Source organism: Camellia sinensis, chromosome 1, assembly GCF_055761805.1.
Source record: "Camellia sinensis isolate YWXY chromosome 1, ASM5576180v1, whole genome shotgun sequence".
NCBI classification, from domain to species: Eukaryota; Viridiplantae; Streptophyta; class Magnoliopsida; order Ericales; family Theaceae; genus Camellia; species Camellia sinensis.
Genome location: NC_138961.1, coordinates 13,741,887 through 13,767,253, shown reverse-complemented (window position 1 = coordinate 13,767,253; position 25,367 = coordinate 13,741,887). Strand labels below are relative to the sequence as shown.

Here is a 25,367-nt window from a genome sequence, read left to right as displayed (position 1 = left end):
CGCATCATACGAAGGACCCAGAGCCCAAAGAACATCGGCATGTTCAAGGGCAAGCGCTCTGCTTTGACACAACCCATGGAGAAAGATCAAAACGGGCCCACCACGAGGCCGAAAGTAGTGTGCCGAAAAGATTGAAATCCAAAGACAGCCGAACTCCGGAAAGGAGTAAAGAAGACTTGAGAGATTACCTCAAGAGGAAGGAACAGAATACTGAAGCCGAGGTAACTTCCCCGGCTAAGCCGAAGACACCATTCTCGGTAGAACTGGACAAATTTAAAGCACCAAAGAGATTTAATATGCCGAGGTTCCAAATATATGATGGTAAGTCAGATCCCAACTTTGATGTTGGACTATATCTGAATTCAATGGCATTATATAGTGGGAACGAGTCGTTGCTCTGCAAAGTATTCCCCTCATCCTTCGGGGAGATTGCATCAGATTGGTTCCATAAACTACCGAAGGGGAGCATAAAGACTTGAGAAGGCCTGGCCGAGATGTTTGTGGCCAGATTTGTGACGAACAAACTACAGCCCTTGAGGGTCGACGCATTAATGGCTTTAAAAATCACCAAGGATGAAGGCCTTAGGGCCTACGCAAAAAAGTACTATGAGGTGTTCAATCGAATACCTGAATGCAACCAAGAGGTGGCGGTCGTATCCTTCAAGAACGGCCTAAAAGATGACTGCCCACTACGGAAATCATTGGCAAAGACATTGCCAAAAAGCATGGAAGAACTCATGGCAAGAATCGAGAAGTACGCCAGAGCCGAGGAGGATGTGTCGGGAAACAAAGAGACAAAGCAGGAGTAAGGAAACGGCTCGCCGAAGCGAAGCCGAGGTAACAATGGACCGATCAAGCAAGAAACGGACTTGAGGGCTAAACAGGCAGTGACGACTGTATTCCGAGTCCCGATCCACAAAGTCCTGGATCAAATACGAAATCAACCCTATTTTAGAGCACCAACAAGAACACTAGGGGAATTTATGGGAAGAAACGTCGGTAGGCGTTGTGCTTACCACAATGAAGAAGGGCACCCAACTCAGGGTTGTAGAGCCCTAAAAGCACACTTAGAAGACTTTGTGAGGCAAGGCCATCTGAGAGACCTTGTCGATGAGGCCAGGACAAGGGAAGAACAGGCAAGATTGCCTCAAGCACCAGCAGCTCCGCCTCCCCCAGCACAGCAACCACAGGCAGGAGGACCACGGGTGGTTAATGTAATTCACTCAAAAATGAATGAAAACGACATACGAGGGGAGACCTAGAAGGTAAAACACCTACAACACGTGAACCAGGTCGGACATAAAAGACCTCGGCCAGAAGAATGCCAGGAACCGACGATAGCCTTTACTGAAGCCGACCTAGAGATGGTCCAGCACCCACATAATGATGCCTTGGTAGTATCCCTCCAGGTTGGAGAGTGCCAAGTGAAACGCATCCTGATTGATCAAGGCAGCTCTTGCGACATCATGTATGTTAGATGTTACAAGGAGCTGGGCCTTCATCCTGATGACTTGGAGCAATCCAATGGCCCGATGGTCGGCTTAAATAGAACGCCGACGTGGCCACTAGGCGCAACAAGCTTGGAAGTACAAGCCGGCACTAAGAAGATCATGACAGAATTCATGGTGATCGACATGCCTTCGCCATACAACATCATCTTGGGAAGGCCATGGTTACATGCAATGGGGGCAGTTCCCTCAACGTTGCATCAACTACTACGGTTCCCAACAGAGCATGGGATTGAAGAAGTCAGAGGAGATCAACTGCAAGCAAAGAATTGCTCCATGGCAGCAATGAAAACCACCTGCAACATTCGAGAGCCAAAAAAGGCAGAAATTGAAGATGAGGACGTGGAAGTCCTAGAAGACGTCGGCAAAGAACCAGCCGAGAAGAGCGAAGAGGCGCTGAAGAAAATCCTCGTCCAGGATGGGGATGAAGAACGCTTCTTTCTTCTCGGCTCGGGCTTAGCCGAAGAAGAGGAAAAAGAGTTTGAGACTTTTTTGAGAGCAAATATTGAGGTGTTCGCTTGGACACCTTACGAAATGCCTGGCATCGATCCCGAGGTCACTTGCCACAAACTGAATGTTGACAGATCGGCCAAACCCGTAATTCAGCGAGCCAAAAGACCGACGTTGATACACGTCGAAGCAGTAGAAGAAGAAGTAGATAGACTTTTGGAGGCCAGGGCCATTAGAGAAGTACACTACCCAACATGGTTATCCAATACAGTGCTGGTAAAGAAAAAGAACGGTAAATTGAGGGTCTACATAGACTTTACTAGCCTCAACAAAGCCTGTCCCAAAGACAGCTTTCCCCTACCCAAAATTGGCCAGCTAGTAGATGCCACTTTAGGGCATGGAAGAATGAGTTTTCTAGACGCCTACAGGGGGTACCACCAGATCACCATGTACCCCCCAGACGAAGAAAAAACCGCATTCATCACCCCAAAAGGTTTGTACTGTTACAGAGTAATGCCTTTTGGGTTGAAAAATGCATGAGCAACTTATCAAAGACTGGTAACCAAAATGTTCAAACACCTGATTGGCCGAATAGTAGAGGTCTACATCGATGACATGGTCATGAAAACCAAGGAGCCTAAGGGTCATCTTGCCGACCTAAAAGAAGTCTTTGATATACTCAAAACATACCGGCTCCGACTCAACGCATCGAAGTGCGCGTTTGGAGTGGGATCAAGTAAGTTTCTGGGGTACCAAGTAACAAGAAAGGGCATTGAGGCCAGCCCAGATCAAATCAAGGCCATCCTAGAGTTGAAAAGCCCGACATCGGCAAAACAGGTATAGATGCTAACTGGAAGGGCCGCAGCCCTAAACAGATTTATCAGCAGAAGCTCAGACAAATATAAACCCTTTTTCAACCTGATGAAGAAGGCCACGGACTTCCTATGGACTGAGGAATGTGAGGCCGTTTTGTCCGACCTAAAGAAATATCTGACCACGGCTCCAGTCCTCTCAACACCTGAACTTGGAGAAGAATTGTTTTTGTATTTGGCAATTTCAGAACACACAGTAAGTGTAGTGCTAATCCGAGAGGAAAAGGGGGAGCAAAAAGTTGTTTACTATGTAAGCAAAACCTTGGCCGATGCAGAAACAAGGTACCTACCACTAGAGAAATTGATGCTGGCCTTAATAATGGCTTCAAGGAAGTTGAACAATTACTTTCAAGCGCACAAGATTATAGTGCTAATAGAGCACCTACTGAAGCCCTTGTTACAACAAGGAGACTTAACAGGAAGAATAGCAAGATGGGCAGTAACCTTGGGACAGTACGACCTGGAGTTCAGGCCGAGAACAGCAATTAAGGGCCAAGTTTTGGCCGACTTCGTGGCCGAATTCACGCTAGAATCCATCAAACATCGGGCTCCGTTGAGCCAAGAGGAACGATGTCCAAGCAAACAAGGAGAAGCCCAGCCAAAGGCAAAAGAACAAGGAAAGGAAAAACTCAGACGCTGCAGCATTTACATCGGCAACTCCTTTCGCCTGTTTGTCGATGGGAGCTCAAATCGGCAAGGATCAGAGGCAGGCGTAGTATTAATATCTCCTGACAGAGAGATATTGGAACAGTCTATTCGATTAGGGTTCAAGGCCTTGAACAATGAGGCAGAATACGAAACATTAATTGCAGGACTAAAGCTGTCAGACGCAACAGAAGCAGATGAGGTAATAATTTTTTGTGATTCACAACTTATAGTAAATCAGACAACAAGAGAGTTTGCAACCCGAGATGAGAGAATGTCAGCATACGCAAAGGAAGTCATCAGGCTGGCGGCCTTGTTTCGCAACTGCCAACTTCTTCAAGTTAGCCGAGATAATAACAGCCACGCCGACGCGTTGGCCAACTTGGTAAGCTCAATACAAACTGAAAAAACAAGGACAATAATGATTGACTATCTGTCAAACCCGAGCATAGAACAACCGATCACAGAACAAGAAATAATGTGTGTGGACTTGGGACCAAGCTGGATGGATGCAATTGTTGCATTCCTAAAAGGGGGAAAGCTGCCAGAAGACCATAAGGAAGCACACAAGGTCAGATTGAAGTCGGCAAGATTCAATCTGACAGCGGACGGACATCTCTACAGAAGGTCCTTCACTGGACCCCTTTTAAGGTGCGTACACCCTTTGCAGGTTGAAGATTTTCTATACGAAATCCATGAAGGGATTTGTGGAAGCCACGCTGGGGGCAGATCACTAGCTCACAGGGCCATTACCCAGGGGTATTGGTGGCCCTACATGCAAAAAGATACAGAAGCCTACGTGAAGAAGTATGAACAATGCCAAAGGTTCGCACATTTGATACACCAGCCAGCTGCTGACCTGAACCCTGTATCCAGTCCATGGCCATTTGCCCAATGGGGCATGGATCTCATTGGGCAGTTGCCCCAAGCAACTGGGCAAAGGAAGTACTTGCTGGTAGCAACAGAGTACTTCACGAAGTGGACAGAAGCAGAATCTCTTGCCAAATTCCGAGATATGGACGTTAAGAATTTCATATAGAGAAACATCATCACCAGATTTGGCATTCCAAAAGCAATAGTTGCCAACAACGGAACGTAGTTTGACAGTAAACTCATCAAGAACTTCTATGCGAAATTCAAGATAAAGAATTACTTTTCAACACCAAGTTTTCCCCAAAGCAATGGGCAAACAGAAGCATCCAACAAAGTAATTTTGGATGGGATAAAGAAGAGACTGTAGGCAGCAAAAGGAAAGTGGGTAGACGAGTTGCCCAATGTACTCTGGGCATATCAGACTACGCCGAGAAGATCAACAGGGGAAACCCCTTTTGTCATGGCCTACGACACAGAAGCAGTCGTCTCACTGGAGATCGGCATCCCAGGGATCAGAACCCAGGGAGTAGAGAATGGAATTAATGACACACTTCTAGCCCGAGATCTGGATCTCTTAGAAGAAAGAAAGAATAAAGTTGCAATTCAGCTCACAGCATACCAACAGCAACTTGCTAGAGCGTACAATAAGAAGGTTAATCCAAGGGATTTTCAGGTCAGTGACCTAGTCCTGAGGAAAGTTGTTGGCAACAAGAAGGACCCCAGAGAGGGCAAGCTTGGCACAAACTGGGAAGGACCCTACAGAATCACTTCGATATTGGGCAATGGAGCATACCGGCTTGAAGATAATGAGGGCAAAACATTGCCAAGACCCTGGAACACTTGTAATTTGAAATTTTTCTATCATTAGATGTTCCTTGTTATTTTTTACCAACATCATCAATAAAATTTTAGCTGAGTTCTCCAAAGACTTATGAATTGATAAAAGATGCATAATGTTGTTTCTGAATAATGAGAACCCAAGTGGAACTCAAGTTCACATTGGGGGCAGAGAGAAGACAAAAATGCTTAACGCTTGTTGAAATTTGTAGCAATTTACAAATTAAAGTTAAGCTAAGATAATTGTTTATCTTCATTTGTTGAAATTTGTAGCAATTTACAAGTTGAAATTAAACCGAAGTAATGCTTAATGCTTGTTGAAATTTGAAGCAATTTACAAGTTGAAGTTAAGCCGAGATAATTGTTTATCTTCATTTGTTGAAATTTATAGCAATTTACAAGTTGAAGTTAAACCGAAGTAATGCTTAACGCTTGTTGAAATTTGTAGCAATTTACAAGTTAAAGTTAAGCCGAGATAATTGTTTATCTTCACTTGTTGAAATTTGTAGCAATTTACAAGTTGAAGTTAAGCCGAAGTAATGCTTAACGCTTGTTGAAATTTGTAACAATTTACAAGTTGCAGTTAAGCCGAGATAATTGTTTATCTTCACTTGTTGAAATTTGTAGCAATTTACAAGTTGAAGTTGAGCCGAAGTAATGCTTAACACTTGTTAAAATTTGTAACAATTTACAAGTTGAAGTTAAGCCGAAGTAATGCTTAACGCTTGTTGAAATTTGTAACAATTTACAAGTTGCAGTTAAGCCGAGATAATTATTTATCTTCACTTGTTGAAATTTGTAGCAATTTACAAGTTGAAGTTGAACCGAAGTAATGCTTAACACTTGTTAAAATTTGTAGCAATTTACAAGTTGAAATTAAGCCAATATATATTACTTAGCACTTGTTATAACTTGAGAAAAGTTTATAAAGATTAAACCAGTATATGTTTATCCTTGTTGAAATTTATAAGCAATTTGCAGGACAAGAACTTGCCGAGGTAGATCATCGGTTGGTATAACCGAGGTGTGTCACCCCGAGAAGGTTACACAAAGAACGAAGAGTACACATATACAGAATATTCTAAGTATAGAATCATGCAAAGATAAAAAAGAGAAGACAGGAGTGCAAGTACTTAAAAAAGAAAAGTTATATTCATTCACCATGAAAAGGGCACATCAGCCATACAAAAAGCATACATTGTTCCAAAAAATAAAGAAGCAACAAAATACAAGTAGGCAAAAGAAAAACATGAAGTTAAGACTCCTCTCCATCAGTTGGTTGAATTTGAAGATCAGTTGCTTGTTGAGAAGACATCCCAGCAGCCTTATCCGCCGCTATCTCGGTATCAATTTCTTGCAGAGTTTCTTCAACACTCTTGCCCACAGAGAAGATGTCGGCTGGTGCATTCTCAGAAACAGCTTCTATGGGAACCTCATCACCTTCCTCATCTTGAGTCAAGTCTAGGACTTGCTCATTCTGAGGAGGGGACTTGGCCCCATCAGCATCTTTGGATTTTCTCACCAAGGCCTGATCCTCATCCTCATCATTTTCCTCGGATTCGGATTCGCCGACGTCTTGATTTGGAGGTTGAATTGGAGGAAATGGCGGAGAAATGGCGTCAGGTTTTCTTAATGGCGAGTCCTCTGGGACGTTAAGTTTCTTCAGAAGGGACATCCAACCAAGGGTAAAACCCTTGTTGCATGCCTCCTTCACTTGCTGTTCATAAGCATCAGTGACGTCGACCATGCCTTGGGCATATGCCTTTTCATCAGCATCTTTTATTTCAGCCTCTTTGGTGGCCAAGGCTTCTTGTAGCTCTTTCTCGGCTTGGGCCATCTTCTCCTCAGCCTGCTTTCTTTGGGACTCAGCCATTTTCCTGATAGCCTCAGCATCCTCAACTTTCTCTTCGGCATAATTCTACCTTTAATTGCAGCCTCGGCTTGATCCTCCAGCTTCTTCATTTTTGATTCAAGGCCCTTATTGATCTTTTGAATAGAAGAGAACTCCTTCTTTATGTCAGCCAGCTTTTGCCGATTTTCAAAGGACTGCACAGAAAAGGAGTGGGCATGCTGGATTGCCTAAAAGAACACAAGGCAAAAGTTAGCACAAAATTTTCTAAGTACAAAACAGAAAGAAGAAAATTACTAAGAAGAAGACACTTACTTGAACGGAGCGTTGAAGCATCAACACATAATTCTCGTACTCGCTCAACTCGGCGTTGCGGTCAAGGTCGCTGGAAAGGAGCAGAGCTGTGCTTAGGGCTACGCCGACATTGATGTCGTCGGCACTATCGGTAGCCAAGACTGGCTTGTCCTCCAGAGTAATTTTTGGAGACCAGAGGGCATCACTTTTCTTGGATCCCGAAGTCGTAGCGGAAGAAGACCTCGGCTTTTTGGATTTTGGGGACACTGATGGCTGGGTTTCCGAGCGCCTCTTCCCAGCAGAGGGTTGAGGTTTTTCACTCTCAGCCAACCTTGATATAGGCAGAGCATCCTCAGACTCAGTCTGAGTAACTTTAGCCTTTGGTTGGGCCTTCTTAATTCTTTTTGGCTTAGGTGGAGGAAGGGTTTGTGCTGGTTGATCGTCAACCGATGATGGAATGCTGGCCAAAAGATCTTTTGCAACTGGTTTTGCGTAACCCATCTCGGTAGTAAAAACTGTTCGACGTCGGCGGCGGCGCTGTGAAATTGGAACCAAGTATGGAGCTGAAGTAAACGGTTGCTCGGCTGGATCAGAAGTTGACCCTTGATCTATCCGAGATGTGGATGCGGTCTGTGGAGTAGTGGTAGAAGGTGGAGAGAGGCTTTTCTTCTTCCTCTTAGAAACGTCGGGCAAGGTTGACTTATAAGTTGGGATAAAATTGAAGAGCAGAGGCGCCTTTCTTTTGTGCATTGGCAAGTCCAGAAGTTTCTTCAAATCCTTGCTGGGAACAAAGGATTGACGAAATTTTTTCGGTGGTTGACGAACAGCTGCAAGGAGAACAGATGTTAGAAACAGAAAATGTATTTAAGACTTCAAAAGAAAACAGGCGAAGCTGAATATTGGGCTCTTACCCTTGCCCTCTGAAACTGAACGAAGAAGAGGGTAGAGATAGACGTCCTCGTCTGGAGCAAACTCCCAATTTCCCGAGGTAATGAAATAGTCATCTCCAGCCCCCTTGTTGGAGTCTGGGAGGTCGGCTACGATTTTGAATTCTGTAGACCTCGGCTTAAGGTAATAAATATAGCATTTTTCTTTCAAATTAAGGGCACACATGGTATAACAGTACTGGATATCGGCTAAGGTGATCCTAACGTTTTCTTGTTTAGCTAAGGCAATAATGCCGTAGATCACTCGATAAGAGTTAATGGCCAGTTGCATGGGATTCAACTTGTAGTAATGAAGAATCTCGCGAAAAATGATGTTAAGTAGAAACCGGAGTCCACACTCGATAAAGGCAACCACAGGGAAAGGCATGGAGTTTTCTGTAGGCATGATGGAGTCATCATCCCCAGCTAACCTCAGATTGACATCGGCTGGGATTTCAAACTCTTGCCTAAAAAATTCCAGCTTAGAGGGGGTGTTTACCCGATGTTCCCACATACCCATGATGTCAGGATAACTAAAGGTATTGAGTTTCAATAGAAGATGGTTCAAATAGGGTTATTGGGACCTCGGCAAAAAACCTAGGTTTTAGTTGATGAAGAAATTTGAAGGGGATGTTTTAGTTTTGCCCTAAAAATGTGGGTTCTACAAATAAATCCCAAACCTAAAGCTATGAAGATGAAGATCAAAGGCACAGATCTGGAAAAGACACAAAAAACAGAAAACAAATACGAAGTTTCAGAGTCAAGAACAGAGATGGACTATCAAGAACATGAAGAATACAAAGGGTTAAAGGCCAAGAACAGTAGCAAGGCGTGCAAGAAGAACTATGAACAGTACATGTATTCAGGGCATAAGCAAAAAGCGAAATCAACGCATTCAGATGTATGATTCACAAATTGATTATTTGAGCAAAGCAGTAGTAAACAAGAAATTCTAGAAAAGATCAAAACTGGAATAAGAAGAAAATAGTTGCTTACCAAAAAATATGAAACCGGTATGAAGATTGCCGAAGTCAGACGACAGTTACAGATGTAACGAAGACGACGAAAGCTTCACAGGAAGGGAGAACGGAAGACAGTTGCAGAGCTTGAATACTGGATCAATGGCGTATCCAGGAGCTAGATAGAGAAAAAGCGAAGAAAAATTGAATACAAAAGTGGAAAAGTGAAGAAAGGGGGAAAGATTTTGTCAAAAATGAAAATGGCGGCAAAAAAGTAATCAATACGCCTAGAAGAACGCATACATCAGACGGCGCACATGAGAAAGAGGTGACTTATAGGCGCGTCACAGATATGAACCAGTGAGAAGGAAACGCGTGGTTAGAAACGGTTGAATTATGGTGTATGACAGCTCATACGCGTGGAAGGGTTCTTGAAATTCTTGTTCTTCAAATAAAAGGATATCGGCCAAAATAAAGATCTCGGCTGAAATACTGGAAACCGACGTACTGGAAAAATGGAATGATATAGGTTCTATCACCTTAGAATGCCGAGGTAATAGAACCTAGGGGACAGTTGTGGGGATATATTTTATGAGTACCAACACGTGGCAAGGTGACGCTGACGTGTCAGCCGAGGTGCACGTGTCCTGGTCGTGACGCCGAGGTTATCTCGGCAAGGCCGATGTTATCTCCGAAGATATCAGAATCCGAGATAAGAGGATAAAAGATAAGGAACAATAGTCCTAGGATAAAGAGGAGACTTAGTCAAGATGAGGATAAAACTCTTAGGGAGTTTATCTTTATCTCTTGAAGAGTCCAAAGTAAGTACTAAATTGGAGTCCATAGAAGTCAGGCTTCTTGTGGGACTAGGATTAAGTAAACTATAAAAGAGAGGCACCCCCGTGGGTCTAAGGTACGCAATTTTATACTTTGAGCAGTAAGTTTAGCACTTGATTATCTTTAAGAGATATACTGACTTGATCGTCGGAGTGCCCCCAGGTGGAGGAGCCACCGCCGGGGCCTTTTCTTTCTGTTGAAGGATAACTAAAGCTATCTATTCTGCCAGTACTCTCTAGCTGATTACTAAGCGGGCAGTGTGATCAGAAAATCACTCACACAATTTGGCGCCGTCTGTGGGAACTTAGAAGAATAGATGGCCAGTAACAGATTGGGGACGACTCCTGCTGGGAGTGGCAGACCAATTGACCTTGACGTTGAAGGGGACAACCACCATGCAGAAACTCATGACCAGGGCCACAGAGAGAAAGACGTCGGCCAGGAGGGCGACACTTCGAAGAAGACAGACCAAAGCAAGTACTATAACGAAGATAACCTCCAGGTATGGAGGGATAGGTGCCTATGGAGGGATGAGGAAGTAAAAGAATTGGCAAACAAGTTAGCAGACCTACAGTCGGTCGTCAACTTCATGATGCAAAACAATGTCATGAAGCCACCATACCCGCTGCACGACACGCCGATTCCAGCAACTAATACCCAGAAGAGAGAAAGGAAAACAATCCCCGAAGCCCCTCAGCACACCAGAAGCGAAAGGCACTCTCACCGATCTTCCAGGGAAGTCGGACGAGAGGAACCGAGACGAGAGGAGTCCCGAAGGACGCATCACACGAAGGACTCAGAGCCCAAAGAACATCGGCATGTTCAAGGGCAGGCGCTCTACTTTGACACAACCCATGGAGAAAGATCAAAACGGGCCCACCACGAGGCTGAAAGTAGTGTGCCCAGCTCCGGGGAGGAGTAAAGAAGATTTGAGAGATTACCTCAAGAGGAAGCAACAGAATGCTGAAGCCGAGGTAACTTCCCTGGCTAAGCCGAAGACACCATTCTCGGTGGAACTGGACAAATTTGAAGCACCAAAGAGATTCAGTATGCCGAGGTTCCAAATATATGATAGTAAGTCAGATCCCAACTTTCATGTTGGACTATATCTGAATTCAATGGCATTATATAGTGGGAACAAGCCGTTGCTCTGCAAAGCATTCCCTTCATCATTCGGGGAGATTGCATTAGATTGGTTCCATAAACTACCGAAGGGAAGCGTAAAGACTTGGGAAGGCCTGGCCGAGATGTTTGTGGCCAGATTTGTGACGAACAAACTACAGCCCTTGAGGGTTGACGCATTAATGGCTTTAAAAATCACTAAGGATGAAGGCCTTAGGGCCTACGCAAAAAGGTACTATGAGGTGTTCAATCGAATACCTGAATGCAACCAAAAGGTGGCGGTCATATCCTTCAAGAACGGCCTAAAAGATGACTACCCACTACGGAAATCATTGGCAAAGACATTGCCAAAAAGCATGGAAAAACTCATGGCGAGAATCGAGAAGTACGCTAGAGCTGAAGAGGATGCGTCGGGAAACAAATAGACAAAGCAGGAGAAAGGAAACGGCTCGCCGAAGCGAAGCCGAGGTAACAATGGACCGATCAAGCAAGAAACGGACTTGAGGGCTAAACAGGCAGTGACGACTGTATTCCGAGTCTCGATCCACAAAGTCCTGGATCAAATACGAAATCAACCCTATTTCAGAGCACCGACAAGAACACCAGGGAAATTTATGGGAAGAAACGTCGGTAGGCGTTGTGCTTACCACAATGAAGAAGGGCACCCAACTCAGGGTTGTAGAACCCTAAAAGCACACTTAGAAGACTTGGTAAGGCAAGGCCATCTGAGGGACCTTGTCGATGAGGCTAGGACAAGGGAAGAGCAGGCAAGATTGCCTCAAGCACCAGCAGCTCCGCCTCCCCCAGCACAGCAACCACAGGCAGGAGGACCGCGGGTGGTTAATGTAATTCGCTCAAAAGTGAATGAAAACGACATACGAGGGGAGACCCAGAAGGTAAAACACCTACAGCACGTGAACCAGGTCGGACATAAAAGACCTCGGCCAGAAGAATGCCAGGGACCTACGATAGCCTTTACTGAAGCCGACCTAGAGATAGTCCAGCACCCACATAATGATGCCTTGGTAGTATCCCTCCAGGTTGGGGAGTGCCAAGTGAAACGCATCCTGATTGATCAAGGCAATTCTTGCGACATCATGTATGTTAGATGTTACAAGGAGCTGGGCCTTCATCTTGATGACTTGGAGCAATCCAATGGCCCGATGGTCGGCTTCAATGGAACACCGATGTAGCCATTGGGCGCAACAAGCTTGGAAGTACAAGCCGGCACTAAGAAGATCATGACAGAATTCATGGTGATCGACACGCCTTCTCCATACAACATCATCTTGGGAAGGCCATCGTTGCATACAATGGGGGCAATTCCCTCAACGTTGCATTAACTACTACGGTTCCTAACAGAGCATGGGATTGAAGAAGTCAGAGGAGATCAACTGCAGGCAAAGAATTGCTCCATGGCAGTAATGAAATCCACCTGCAACATTCGAGAGCCAGGAAAGGCAGAAATTAAAGATGAGGACGTGAAAGTCCTAGAAGACGTTGGCAAAGAACTAGCCGAGAAGAGCGAAGAAGCGCTAAAGAAAATCCTCGTCTAGGATGGGGATGAAGAACGCTTCTTTCTTCTTGACTCGGGCTTAGCCGAAGAAGAAGAAAAAGAGTTGGAGACTTTTTTAAGAGCAAATATTGAGGTGTTCGCTTGGACACCTTACGAAATGCCTGGCATTAATCCCGAGGTCACTTGCCACAAACTGAATGTTGATAGATCGGCCAAACCCGTAATTCAGCGAGCCAGAAGACCGACTTTGATACACGTCGAAGCAGTAGAAGAAGAAGTAGATAGACTTATGGAGGCCAGGGCCATTAGAGAAGTACACTACCCAACATGGTTATCCAATACAGTGATGGTAAAGAAAAAGAACGGTAAATGGAGGGTCTGCGTAGACTTTACCAGCCTCAACAAAACCTGTCCCAAAGACAGCTTTCCCCTGCCCAAAATTGACCAGCTAGTAGATGCCACTTCAGGGCATGGAAGAATAAGTTTTCTAGACGCCTACAGGGGGTACTACCAGATCGCCATGTATCCCCCAGACGAAGAAAAAACCGCATTCATCATCCCAAAAGGTCTGTACTGTTACAGAGTAATGCCTTTTAGGTTGAAAAATACAGGAGCCACTTATCAAAGGCTGGTACCCAAGATGTTCAAACACCTAATTGGCCGAACAGTAGAGGTCTACATCGATGACATGGTCGTGAAGACCAAGGAGACTAAGGGTCATCTTGCCGACTTAAAAGAAGTCTTTGATATACTCAAAACATACCGGCTCCGACTCAACGCATCGAAGTGCGCGTTTGGAGTGGGATCAGGTAAGTTTCTGGGATACCTAGTAACAAGAAAAGGCATTGAGGCCAGCCCAAATCAAATCAAGGCCATCCTAGAGTTGAAAAGCCCAACGTCGGCAAAACAGATATAGATGCTAACTGGAAGGGCCGCAGCCCTAAACAGATTCATCAGCAGAAGCTCAAACAAATATAAACCCTTTTTCAACCTGGTGAAGAAGGCCACGGACTTCGTGTGGACTGAGGAATGTGAGGCCGCTTTGTCCGACCTAAAGAAATATTTGACCATGGCTCCAGTCCTCTCAACACCTGAACCTAGAGAAGAACTGTTTTTGTATTTCGCAGTTTCAGAACACGCAGTAAGTGCAGTGCTAATCCGAGAGAAAAGGGGGGAGCAAAAGGTTGTTTACTATGTAAGCAAAACCTTGGCCGATGCAGAAACAAGGTACCTACCACTAGAGAAATTGATGCTGGCCTTAATAATGGCTTCAAGGAAGTTGAACCATTACTTTCAAGCGCACAAGATTATAGTGCTAACAAAGCACCCACTGAAGTCCTTGTTACAACAAGGAGACTTAACAGGAAGAATAGCAAGATGGGCAGTAGCCTTGGGACAGTACGACCTGGAGTTCAGGCCGAGAACAGCAATTAAGGGCCAAGTTTTGGCCGACTTCGTGGCCGAATTCACGCCAGAAGCCATCAAACGTCGGGCTCTGTTGAGTCAAGATGAACGATGTCCAAGCAAACAAGGAGAAGCCCAGCCAAAGGCAAAAGAACAAGGAAAGGAAAAACTCAGACCCTGCAGCATTTACATCGGCGACTCCTTTCACCTATTTGTCGATGGGAGCTCAAACCGGCAAGGATCAGGGGCAGGCGTAGTGTTAATATCTCCTGACGGAGAGATATTGGAACAGTCTATTCGATTAGGGTTCAAGGCCTCAAACAATGAGGCAGAATGCGAAGCATTGATTGCAGGACTAAAGCTGGCAGTGGCAGCAGAAGCAGATGAGGTAATAATTTTTTGTGATTCACAAAATATAGTAAATCAGACAACAGAAGGGTTTGCAACCCGAGATGAGAGAATGTCGGCATATGCAAAGGAAGTCATCAGGCTGGCAGCCTTGTTTCGCAACTGCCGACTTCTTCAGTTAGCCGAGATGATAATTTTATTCTTTAATTAACAACAAAACACGATTGAACTGTTTATAAAAAGAAAGAAAGAAATAATGATATTAGATTGTATAACGAGTGATTATTTGGTAGTCTAAAAATATGATCACGTGATATTTTATAATAATATAATTGACGAAGAAATATAGAATATTAATTATTTGTGTTGAGTGATTGAAAAATATAAAAAATTATATATAATTACGTAATATTTTGAAACTATTGTATAATTTTTCTTATATAACTGCTTGAACAAATTTAAGCATGGTGTTTGTCTTTGATGCCGAGTCCCAATTGATCAAACTAAAATCCAAATTGGGACAAGTCAAAAAAATAAAATTTTCCTTTCGTACACAAATCAATCACAAAAAAGACAAAGGAAACAATTTGAGTGAAATCATTTCTAATAGCACCAGAATTATTTTTCGTAATTAGTTCGGTAATCCAATAACTCTATTGCAATTGTTTTCCTTTCTTTTAGAAGATTTAACTTTGCAAGTTTTTTCTTCCGTTCTTCAGAAACAATAACTAAAATATTCTTTCTCCCCTCTATTGATGGTCTTTGAATGAATCTTCTCCATGCTAGTCTGACACGTTTGGAATGTCTTAAATAAGTGTATTTTTTAATTTTTTATTAAAAAATAAATAAAAAAATAGAGAGAAAACATTGATTGATGTGACCCAAAAATGATAAGAAGATAAAAATATGAACTAAAATAGGCTATGCCAAACAAGGCTTCACGTTCGTTTGACGAATTAAATTAAAAGGAATTGTTAATGAAGGGATAGCTAGTAAAAAAATTATTAATGTGAGAATTATTAAGGAAAGAATTAAGTAAAAATATGTTTATTTTAATAAGAAAAATGCTATCAACCCCAAATAAATTATCAAATTTTCTAGTGGGTGTATCACATGTGTATGAATTCTCACATGTGTGTATGAATTCTACACTCATTTAAGAGATTTGATAAAAAAAAATTAGTAATTTATTTAAAATCTCTAACATAACTCAATTGATAATAGTGTAGGAGATGATGAATTATGTAATTGTCAACTTATTTTTAAATAAAATAAATTAAAAAATTATTTCTATATTAAAAAAAATTAAAATAAATATTAAAACAAAAAGTGCCCTTAGAATTGTTAAAAAAATAAAAAAATAAAAAAAAGAGTTTGCCGGCCAACTTATTTTTTGTCCAGCCGAATATTTTTTTGACCAACCGTCTATGTTTGTAATAATAATAAAAAAAATTAAATTAAAATATATATATATATATATATATATATATATTGTTTCGATCAACTGGATAAACGACAAAATAGACCCAATCTGCTCAGTATTTTCATAATCTCACGATTTTCTTAACCAAGTTAATCCCCCTACTAAGGGGAATTAGTAAGCCACTCATACTATCACGCGACTCTTTCAAACCATCAACAAACATACTGTGAGTGAACCCACAGCTACTCCAGTCCGGCCGCTCATGCGGCCAAACAAAGGGATCTTAAAGATGAAATTAACTGAAGGAAAAGAAATTGAAGAATTTTTCATAGAATCATAAAAGATTTTCATATGAACAGCTAAATCACTTCAGTTTAAACTTAGATTTCTTTGAATGAGAATGTAAAATCAATCAAACTCGGTTAAGCTTTGGTAGGATAGTTGAGATTTTAAGTTTAGTTAAAAAAAACAACTCCTGTAACCCACAAAAGAATCTTTCACATGAGGGGTGGGTAAACAAGATTTCCCATTCATCCTATCATCATTAAGGGGTTAAAAAAAAAATGGCTATCATAGCCTTTTGGTACTAAATTAGCTAAATAACTAAATTGTTAGAAGCCTTACAGGAAGAAGAAATAAAGGTTGTCAAATGATAAATAAACACACAGGATGAACTTTATATTACAAGTGATAGAGTTTTACACCACTGCAACTATTCCAAAGTAAGCTGCAGATGAGAATTTTGGTGCGATTTGCATGGAAACATGTTTTTGGTGTACTCCTCAAAATCAAATGAATTTGAAGAATAATTTAGGAGTTAAACCACAAATTATGCTGTGGGTTGGAACCCAAACAAATCAATTCCAACCCAATCATTTTTGTCTAATGGAGGTTGGTCCTCCATATAACCAAACAAGTTTTAATGGTTTCAATGGAAATTGATTGAAACAATCAATGGTTACCGGGCTTCGCCCCAACAGAGAGAGAAGCAACTCTGGTGGTGTTGATATAGGCAACATAATCACTATAATTCATAGTAAACAATGTACTCTGGTAACGAGTCAATCGGATACGCTTCCTGATTGATTCGTTTATGGTGCCATTGTAACCCGCTTTACGCATCAGCGAGTCAATTGCTTCCATCTTTGTCCAGCCTGAAAACAAAATATTGCCAAAACATGAGAAACTAGCTTTTATTCCAATCAAAATTTAATGCTGTCTGCAGAAGTTTGGTTACATAATCAAGATGGAGCTCACCAAAATGTATCAACCTTCAGAAGGGGGGCATTTGCACGGTTTTGATAGTTGAGGGGGGCAATAAATACGTGTTCACGGATGATGGGGGGTAAGGTGATATTCCTTAATATGTGAGGGGGTCTTGGTGTAATTAACTCAATAAAACAACAACAAATTTCTGAATTCAATGTTAATGGTGTCTCCCAATAAAATAATAAGCGTAGTATTTATAGGCTCATCGTAAGGTCCCAAATATAAAAATAGAAAACAAATCCAAAAATAAACGAAATTATGTAGTTTTTTCCTAAAAAACTAAGAAATCCTAAAATCAAGCATAAATAAAATCAAGGTTTGTGTCTTCTGCCTCCATCTCACATAGGTATGATGAGTGGCGGGTCTCACCATGTGATCCCTATTAGACAGTAAGGGAGAAAGAGAACAAGAGGGTCCAGAGTTTCCATTGTTTGGCAGGAAGGAAACGAATTGAGGGGTGAAGATTCCTTCCAGGATCACCATTTCATAAACACCCAAAGGGGCAGGATAAAAGAGGGTTCCCCTTGCACATTTCTCCTCTAAAAACACCCATGAATTTAAAATACATGCATATATTGGTATAACAATTAACAATTTCCTTTCACCTTCCCTTTGATCCCTGCTCAACCAAACAAACAGGGGTAGAGACCATACTTCCCCCAGGCATACCTTTCAATTCCCCCAACCTACACCCTTCATCCTACCAAATGAAGAACGAGTTGATGAGGAAACAAGTAGTTGAAAAATAAAAGTAAATAACTTGTAACACATCAAATTTCCCAAATTTTCTTCTTTCCAATTCGTGATGTTATTCAATTTGGGGAAATAATATACTAAAAGAACCTTGTACGAAGAAATGGATACATAAAAAATACCACAGATCATCTTATAAAGCTTTCAATCAATAGCACCTGGTCTGTCAAAGAGCCCACTTTCACATTGATATGGCTTCTTATACCTTTCCATCAAATTGTGTTTTGTGGTATTAAGATATCCAAAGCAGCAAACTCACCTTCATGGGCAGCCACCTCAGGCAGATACGTGGCATTGCGCCTTGTATTATAGTCAGGATCAGTAAACTCAATAATTATACCATGTTTTCCGACCTGCAAGAAAGCTATAAAATCTTAATGAGGAAAAAAAAAAAAAAAAAAACCCAAGCCATCCAATTAGTACGCATTAATATGTGTTTGGGAAGGAAAAGATTAGCTACACACCTAACTTTTGGCATAGTGCACAACGTGGTTGCCCTGTGACTTGAACCCATAACCTCAAGGTTATTAGGCTAAGATTTTACCATTGAACCAATGGTCACCCCTTTGGGCAATATGAGAGGAAGATAAAACCACTAATACAGGATTAAAGTTGAGTAAAACAAGAATTTGAACAGCAAAATGAAGAGAGAAACCATACATGAAATTTAGAAAAGAAGACTAAATCAATACCCAGTTGGACAATCTTATAATCAGAATCTCATTAACCAGTTAACAAATCCAAGGGGTATTAGTAAGTTTAAAAATTTATTTCCACATTGCAACATCTAGAAAAATAGATTCACCCCACTCCCACTTAACTTCCATACCAACAACCAAATCTATAAAAGGCAAACATTTGAACAATGTTGGTGAATTTAGAAACAACTATAGAGATAAAACATTTTTAACTTCTCTAGGATTCATCTAATATCCAAAAATTTTAAGAATGTATAATTTCAAACAAAAATAGAGTCCGATGGTTTGGATCTACACATGGACTGGAAAATGTGCTCAAATAAGTCATTATGAAGTAATTTGCTGTTAAGCAAGCTACAATCAAGAAATGTGTATAACCTCACCCATAAACAAAAATTAAAACAAGTTAGAAAGCACAAACCTCCCAGTCAAGGTAGTTGAGCTCTGTCTCATAATCAGTCAGAATGGAGACCGTACATTCCAAATAAGGCAATTCTTTAGCCTGTATTGGGGGGAACCGGCGGTCCCTCAGAGCGCTGTAAAGTGTTACAGATTTAAAGACATGTATAAGCCAAAGCTTTAGGAGCATGCAGGTTATGGGTGGAGATTCAATAAATAAATAAAAAAGGGTATTTCAAGTAAATTGACATCAATACAGCCAAAGTGAATCTACAAAGAATTGTTTTGTGTTGTAGCATGAACAGCACAGAAATTGAGTAACAAACAAGCCGGATGCAACCATTAATTTAAGAATCAAACTATCAAGGCACATAGAATCCTAATACACCTCACTTCTTTCGAAATTAAAAAGGTAAATTACAATAATCTCCCTTGAGGTTTAAGAAAAATACAACAAGCTCCACAAGTTTGGCACAATTACCCTTTACTCGCCTAAGGTTTAAATTCTTTGCCCTTTTACCATGAATCATATTGTTAGTGATAAGGTTAAAAATGATCCTACCATCTCTTTTACACTGCAACATATATTTTACCTTTAATTATGTATGTGTCTATACAAGGCCTGCTTTCATTACACTTGTTTTACCCTTACTTAAAGGGAGGTCAGTGTAATTAAGTCAAACTAGTGAGGCTTATTGTTTTTTTTTTCAAACAAATGTCAATGTAATTTACACAAATTAAATGGTAAGTAACCTTGATCTTTTGTTGACATGTCAAACAAACAAAGCATCCAACCAGCTCAAAGACTTGAAAAGGCTACATACAGTTCTTTTGTCTATCTGCTATAAATCATGCTACAGGTGTGAAGGGCCACAATAGCCAGCCATTGCCTGATTTTTTCCCCTTATTTTTTATTCTAGATGTATGATAACAAGAAGTGGCTATTAGCTGTTTAATGATGCATCCATCTACACTGACAAGGAAATTGTCAAATTTACATAATCTAAAATGATACAAGTTACGTTATGCATACGCATTTGGCTTCACAAATTCAATTGATTCAACACAAGAGCACATTAATACATGTTTGCATTTCATGATTCACATTATAGTTAATAATGTCTGGGACAACTTAATGTATACAAGAACTAAAATGAATTAAGGAAAAGAAAAGATAAAAGGATGAAGAAAAGAAACATACACCAATAGTGCCAAAGCCTTCCCCAACTATTTTGGACTCAAACATAGAATTTATCATAAGAATATAACTTGAGAGACAGAAAGGGAGAAAGTAAGCTTTCAGCAAGACTTTCAATAAGTCATTGCAAAATGCTTTCTTTTAAATTACCTTGTTAGTGCATAGTCACGAAATCCATTGATCAAGCCACGAGCTTCTAGAGTTCCAATGCATCCACGTAGACGAGGCTCCCCTCCATTCAACACCTTCTTCCAAGTGACAAACAATGGGCTGAAATGTAATTCAAGACAGATCAGGACATTAGACCCAACATGGTTCTGGTTTGTAAATGCATATTAAACATATACATCCTTAACAATTTGAAGTCAAAAGAAAAGAAACAAAATTGATATGGATTCAACAATTACATAAAAGAACCAAAGAATGTAAAGAGCTGAAAATTTTGATTCCTGCCTTTGGGTATACCAATTCCCATTAAAGTTTGATTCCTGCTACAGGCTAGGGATGGCCTTTTAAGGGAAGTGCCCTGTCATGATGTTGGGGGCTGGAAAGGGGTGTCCTATCCCAAAATTGCTCCAATACCATCCGTAATCATACAGAATCTGTTGTACTGTATCATCCATGGTATCAAGGATGTAGTTTTGTATGCAGGGGGCTTCCCACTTCCTTCCCAAAGGATGGGATTCAATTCAAACTTAGTAAGGCAAAATAACACATCGAATGCACCAATGCTCCGAAAGATTGATTTTCCCTTGTCCAATCAAGCCAAGTCATAAATGAAATGAGTATTGGCCTACTTTTAGAAATTGGCTGAAATTGCCCAACAGTATCAACCTCAATAAAAGAAGAGTAGACATTCACAAAAAGCTGATGAATGAAATAACCATAACAGCTGCACTGGTTTAGTGCCATCTAACATCATAAACCAACAAAAAAAGCTATATTTTAAGTGGATAAGATGAAGCTATCTGTACATCAGCAGATGAAATACACGTAGATCATTATAAATCAAAAAGCAACTTCAGCCATTGAACATCATTAGCTTTGGTTTTAAATATAGCTGCATTATTTTTTACATACCATGTAAGAGCATCTCCAATGGTTGGATAGGTAAAAGGCTAGTTATTGCTAAATTTAGCAATGAATAATGTTAAAATATTTATTAACTAATTTATGTATCGGATTCCATTCGCCCCATGGGTGGGAACTAATGACTGGCTCTGTCTACAATTTTAGCAATTTTGCTCCAATGATATAATGTATAAAATTTCAACTTTTCACACAAAATGTCAAATTAAAATGCTATATGTGAATCCGTCAAGGTTCTGAAAAGCGGTTGCGGTCACCGTAACGGTGGCGGTAACGCGGTTGAGGTTGTGGGGTGTAAAGGCCGTAGTGTAACGGTTGCGGTAACCGAAATCGTGAATTTTTTATTTTTCGCACAATTTGAAAAAAACTTACCGATACACATTTTTTTTTGCCATGATCATATTTATTGGATTAAAAATAAATATTGATCAATTTTTGTAAATTTTTAAGTATGATCCAATATATTTCATATTTTTAAATCACTATAAACTGAGTTTTTTACATTTTATTTTAATAATTAATGACTTTATATTATACAAAAAATTAATCACTAACTATTATATATAAGATAAACAATGACAGGAGTAAGAGAATAAATAAGAGCCTAAATATATATATATATACACATATTTTAACCAAGCCAAGTAGATAATGACCACACTTATTATTATTATTATTTTCAAACAATATATAGATAGACACACAAACAAAATGGTTTAGTGATAGCAGCTGAATAGAATAGCATGGGTCTTACAATTTCAACAAATCAATAACATGTTCTTCATCTTCCCTTTTCTCTCTCTCTATCTCTTGCTCCTCCATTTTCTCTCTTTATCTTCCCTCTTCTCTCTATCTCTCTTACCCCATTTTCAAATTTTTTGTGTGTTTTTTCGAAAGAAACAGTTTGGAACCGTTATGTAACGGTGCGTAACAAGCCGTTACAGCTGTTACGGCACCATTACGACCGCTACGGCAGCCGCTACGGCCGACACACCTGTGAATCTCAATCACACTACAAAAGCGGCCGTAACGGGTGGCGGTAACTGCCAAAACCGTTACGTAACGGCGTTACGTAACGGTTGCGGCCGCTTTTTAAAACCTTGGAATCCGTAGAGGAAAGAGAGACACAGATTTTAGCAATAGGTAAAACTTGTGTTATATTTGACACAATATTTAGCTATAGGTAATATATAGCAAGTCATATGCCTTTGCCGTCGGAGTGAAAATTTAAAAACTTCGAGACAAAATATAGCAATAGCAAGCCATATAGCACATCATAGGAGATGCTCTAATAAAGCATAACTTTTATTATCATATCAAAACTTAGCAAATTTGTACACATTGAAATGCAATATAAAATTCAAAAGTTGTAAAAAAAATATTCAATACAGCATTTCCAACCATTTCAACACATGAAAGATGCCTATAATTTATCTGCAGTGCACACAAGTAACAGAAGCAAGTATTGCTCATCCAATATAATGATTTCAACAAGTATAAATAAGTTTTAAAGGCTGTGACACTTTCTCATAGAAGTGTCAAGCATCCAAACATGATTAAGATGTCAACTTGGCAGCTGAATGACATGTAGAAAAAAATATGGTACCATAAGGTGTGTCATTACATTTCAAGATGTTAAAATTGAAGGGCAATCACAACCTCTAATATATTGGAAGTGACAGCAACATGAACTTCATAAGGGGCTGTTTGGGGTGTCCTAAATAAGTGCATTTTTTGTCTTTTTGGACTAAAAAGTTAAGGAAAAAAATATGGATGTTTGGGTTAACTTTTTGACTTTTTATGGAAAAATATGTATTAAAAAATTGTATAAAGAAGTGTGTAGGAGAAGATTAGAGATGTGTGTTGTACAGCTGTACATCCTGCACAGCCGAATTGATGGTAAGAAATTATTGACTAATTTTCGGACATTGCACTGGACAGTTTTGTTCGGCCTGTGGGGGCCATCAGGGGTCCCATTCTGATAATCTGAACCGTTCAATGTGTATAACTCGTCGAGTGTTATATGCCTATTAAAAATCACGATGATCGGATATCGATAGCTATCTGATCAGATTTGTTTTTTTTCAATCGTTAATTATAACACCATCCATTTTTTTATACCAAACTGATTTGATCATGCAGTTATCGATATCCGATCAATGTGATTTTTAACAGACATATAATATTCGACGAGTTCTACACATTCAACGGTTCAGATTATCAAAACAGGACCCGTGATGGCCCCCCATAGGCCGAACAATAGTGTCTGAAAATTGCACCCAAACTGTACAATTTTTCTTAGCAAACCCTACACAGAACATACATGATTGTTGAGTTGTACTTTTGTGTGAAAAATTAATTTTTTAATATTTTTTTTTTTTAATAAATAGTGATAACTTTTTAATTCTTTAAATAACTTTTTAACTTATGAGGAGATGACAAACTTGGCCTAAGTTGACATTGCCAAGTTCTTGCATCCTAAATCATCTTAACAAGTGTAGGTACATCGTGGTTAAAAGATTGAAGAACAACAAAATACAATAGAAGCAAGAAATATAGTTAAAAATTCATGAAACAAATGGAAATCCACAAACAAATGGTATCAAAGTTCTTGATTTAAATTTCATGCTCAACCCATTTTCCTAAACAAAAAATTAAGTGTGAACTCATAAATTGTCTAAGATGCCTTCCTTTCCTTTCACTCAACAAATAGATGGGACCCACATCAACAATTGCTCAAACTTCAAATTCACTAGTCCATAAAATAACAACTTGTATAGCAGACTGCCATAGTTTGCTTCCAAAACTGTCCTACCACACCGTCTTCGTTGTCCCGTGTAAGAACCTTCTTTACGTAACAGGAACAAGGGAAAATTATAATAATAAACTTAAAATTTAAAAAAAAAAAAAAAAAAAAAAACTTCAGCTAAAATGCTACAAATATTACTCGGAACAGAAACAAACACAAAAATCACCTCCAGCCGTCTTCAAGAAAATACATGAAAATTGCCCAAGAAAAAGAGAACGAAAAAAAAAGCACGAAAAAATTCTCCACCTCTCAATAATAATACCCTCATCAATAATCTCCTTTCAACAACTACCCAGATGGGAATTCAAAGACGAATACAAATTTCATTAATAGAAACACATAACAAAGCATGATTACTATTAATGCCGTAACTAAACGCAAGCAAAGCTCATAAAAGTAACACAAACTTCAAAAGTCAAAATTTTTATAACAATTTTCATCATTAAAAGTCAAAATTTGAGCAAACAATTCAACCACAACAATCAACAAGCTAATGAATCACCACCATTTTCACAATTTTGCAGAAAACACGGACCCATTTGTAAGATTCGAAGTGAGAGAGAGAGAGAGCATACTGTTGGCCCTCGTCGAAAGCAGGGGGAGGGGCTTGTTCGCTGTTGTAGTGAGCGACCAGGGTGTCAAAGCAATACACCACCATTTCCCTATTTGCCGAGACCATTTTTCTCCCTCTCTCTCAAACGATTCTCAGATCAATTAAAACCAACAATGGATCAGATCGATATGTTTAAGCAACAATAATTGATCTCACAATCGTTGTAGAAATTATTATATATACATATATATCAGTCGATTAAATTAATAGCAATAATTAGGGTTTATACAGATTCGATTCTAGAGAGAGAGAGAGAGATTTGGTATAAACGATTGAGGCTTTGGGGCTATATTGCTTTTTCTTTAATGGGAAAAGAGTACAATGGATTCCGAGACTTATTGAGAGAGAGCAGAGAGAGAAAGAAACCCAGTTGATGAAGTTTTCTCTCTCCCACTCTACAGTGCGGTGTTTGGTAAGCTGAGTAATTTAAGGAAAAACAGACCTTCCAAATTCGTATAAGGAGTTTTCTTAAGTGTGCAAGTGCACACCATGTGCCACTTACACAAAAAGTGTAAGTATAAGGTGTAAGTATAAGTATAAGGTGTAAGTGTAAGGTGTAAGTGTAAGGTGTAAGGTGTAAGTGGGTTGCACATGGTGTGCAACCTCAAAAAATGTGTAAGTGTAAGGTTTAATTTTTTATAAAAGGTGTAAGTGTAAGGTGTAAGTGTAAGGTATA

At 40.0% G+C, this 25,367-nt stretch overlaps 1 protein-coding gene across 1 annotated transcript; it reads right to left on the bottom strand.

Moving 5' to 3' along the window:
- Positions 1-16,513: 16,513 nt before the first annotated feature.
- LOC114288872 (uncharacterized protein At2g38710) lies at positions 16,514-25,149 on the bottom strand. Its single transcript, XM_028232494.2, has 5 exons — positions 24,654-25,149; positions 20,331-20,450; positions 19,005-19,119; positions 18,145-18,238; positions 16,514-17,017 (listed from the first exon to the last, which is right to left on the bottom strand). The coding sequence occupies exons 1-5, from the start codon at positions 24,755-24,757 to the stop codon at positions 16,815-16,817; spliced, it is 636 nt and encodes a 211-aa protein (XP_028088295.1). The 5' UTR covers positions 24,758-25,149; the 3' UTR covers positions 16,514-16,814.
- Positions 25,150-25,367: the final 218 nt, after the last annotated feature.

What these genes read in the sequence shown, in the direction of transcription:
- LOC114288872 (XM_028232494.2), bottom strand. Translation starts at nt 24,757, where the DNA reads ATGGTCTCGGCAAATAGGGAAATGGTGGTGTATTGCTTTGACACCCTG. An exon ending in CGTGACTATGCACTAACAAG is followed by an intron (nt 19,120 to 20,330) that starts GTAATTTAAAAG and finishes AACACTTTACAG; the next exon opens with CGCTCTGAGGGACCGCCGGT. An exon ending in TGAGGTGGCTGCCCATGAAG is followed by an intron (nt 17,018 to 18,144) that starts GTGAGTTTGCTG and finishes TTTTGTTTTCAG; the next exon opens with GCTGGACAAAGATGGAAGCA.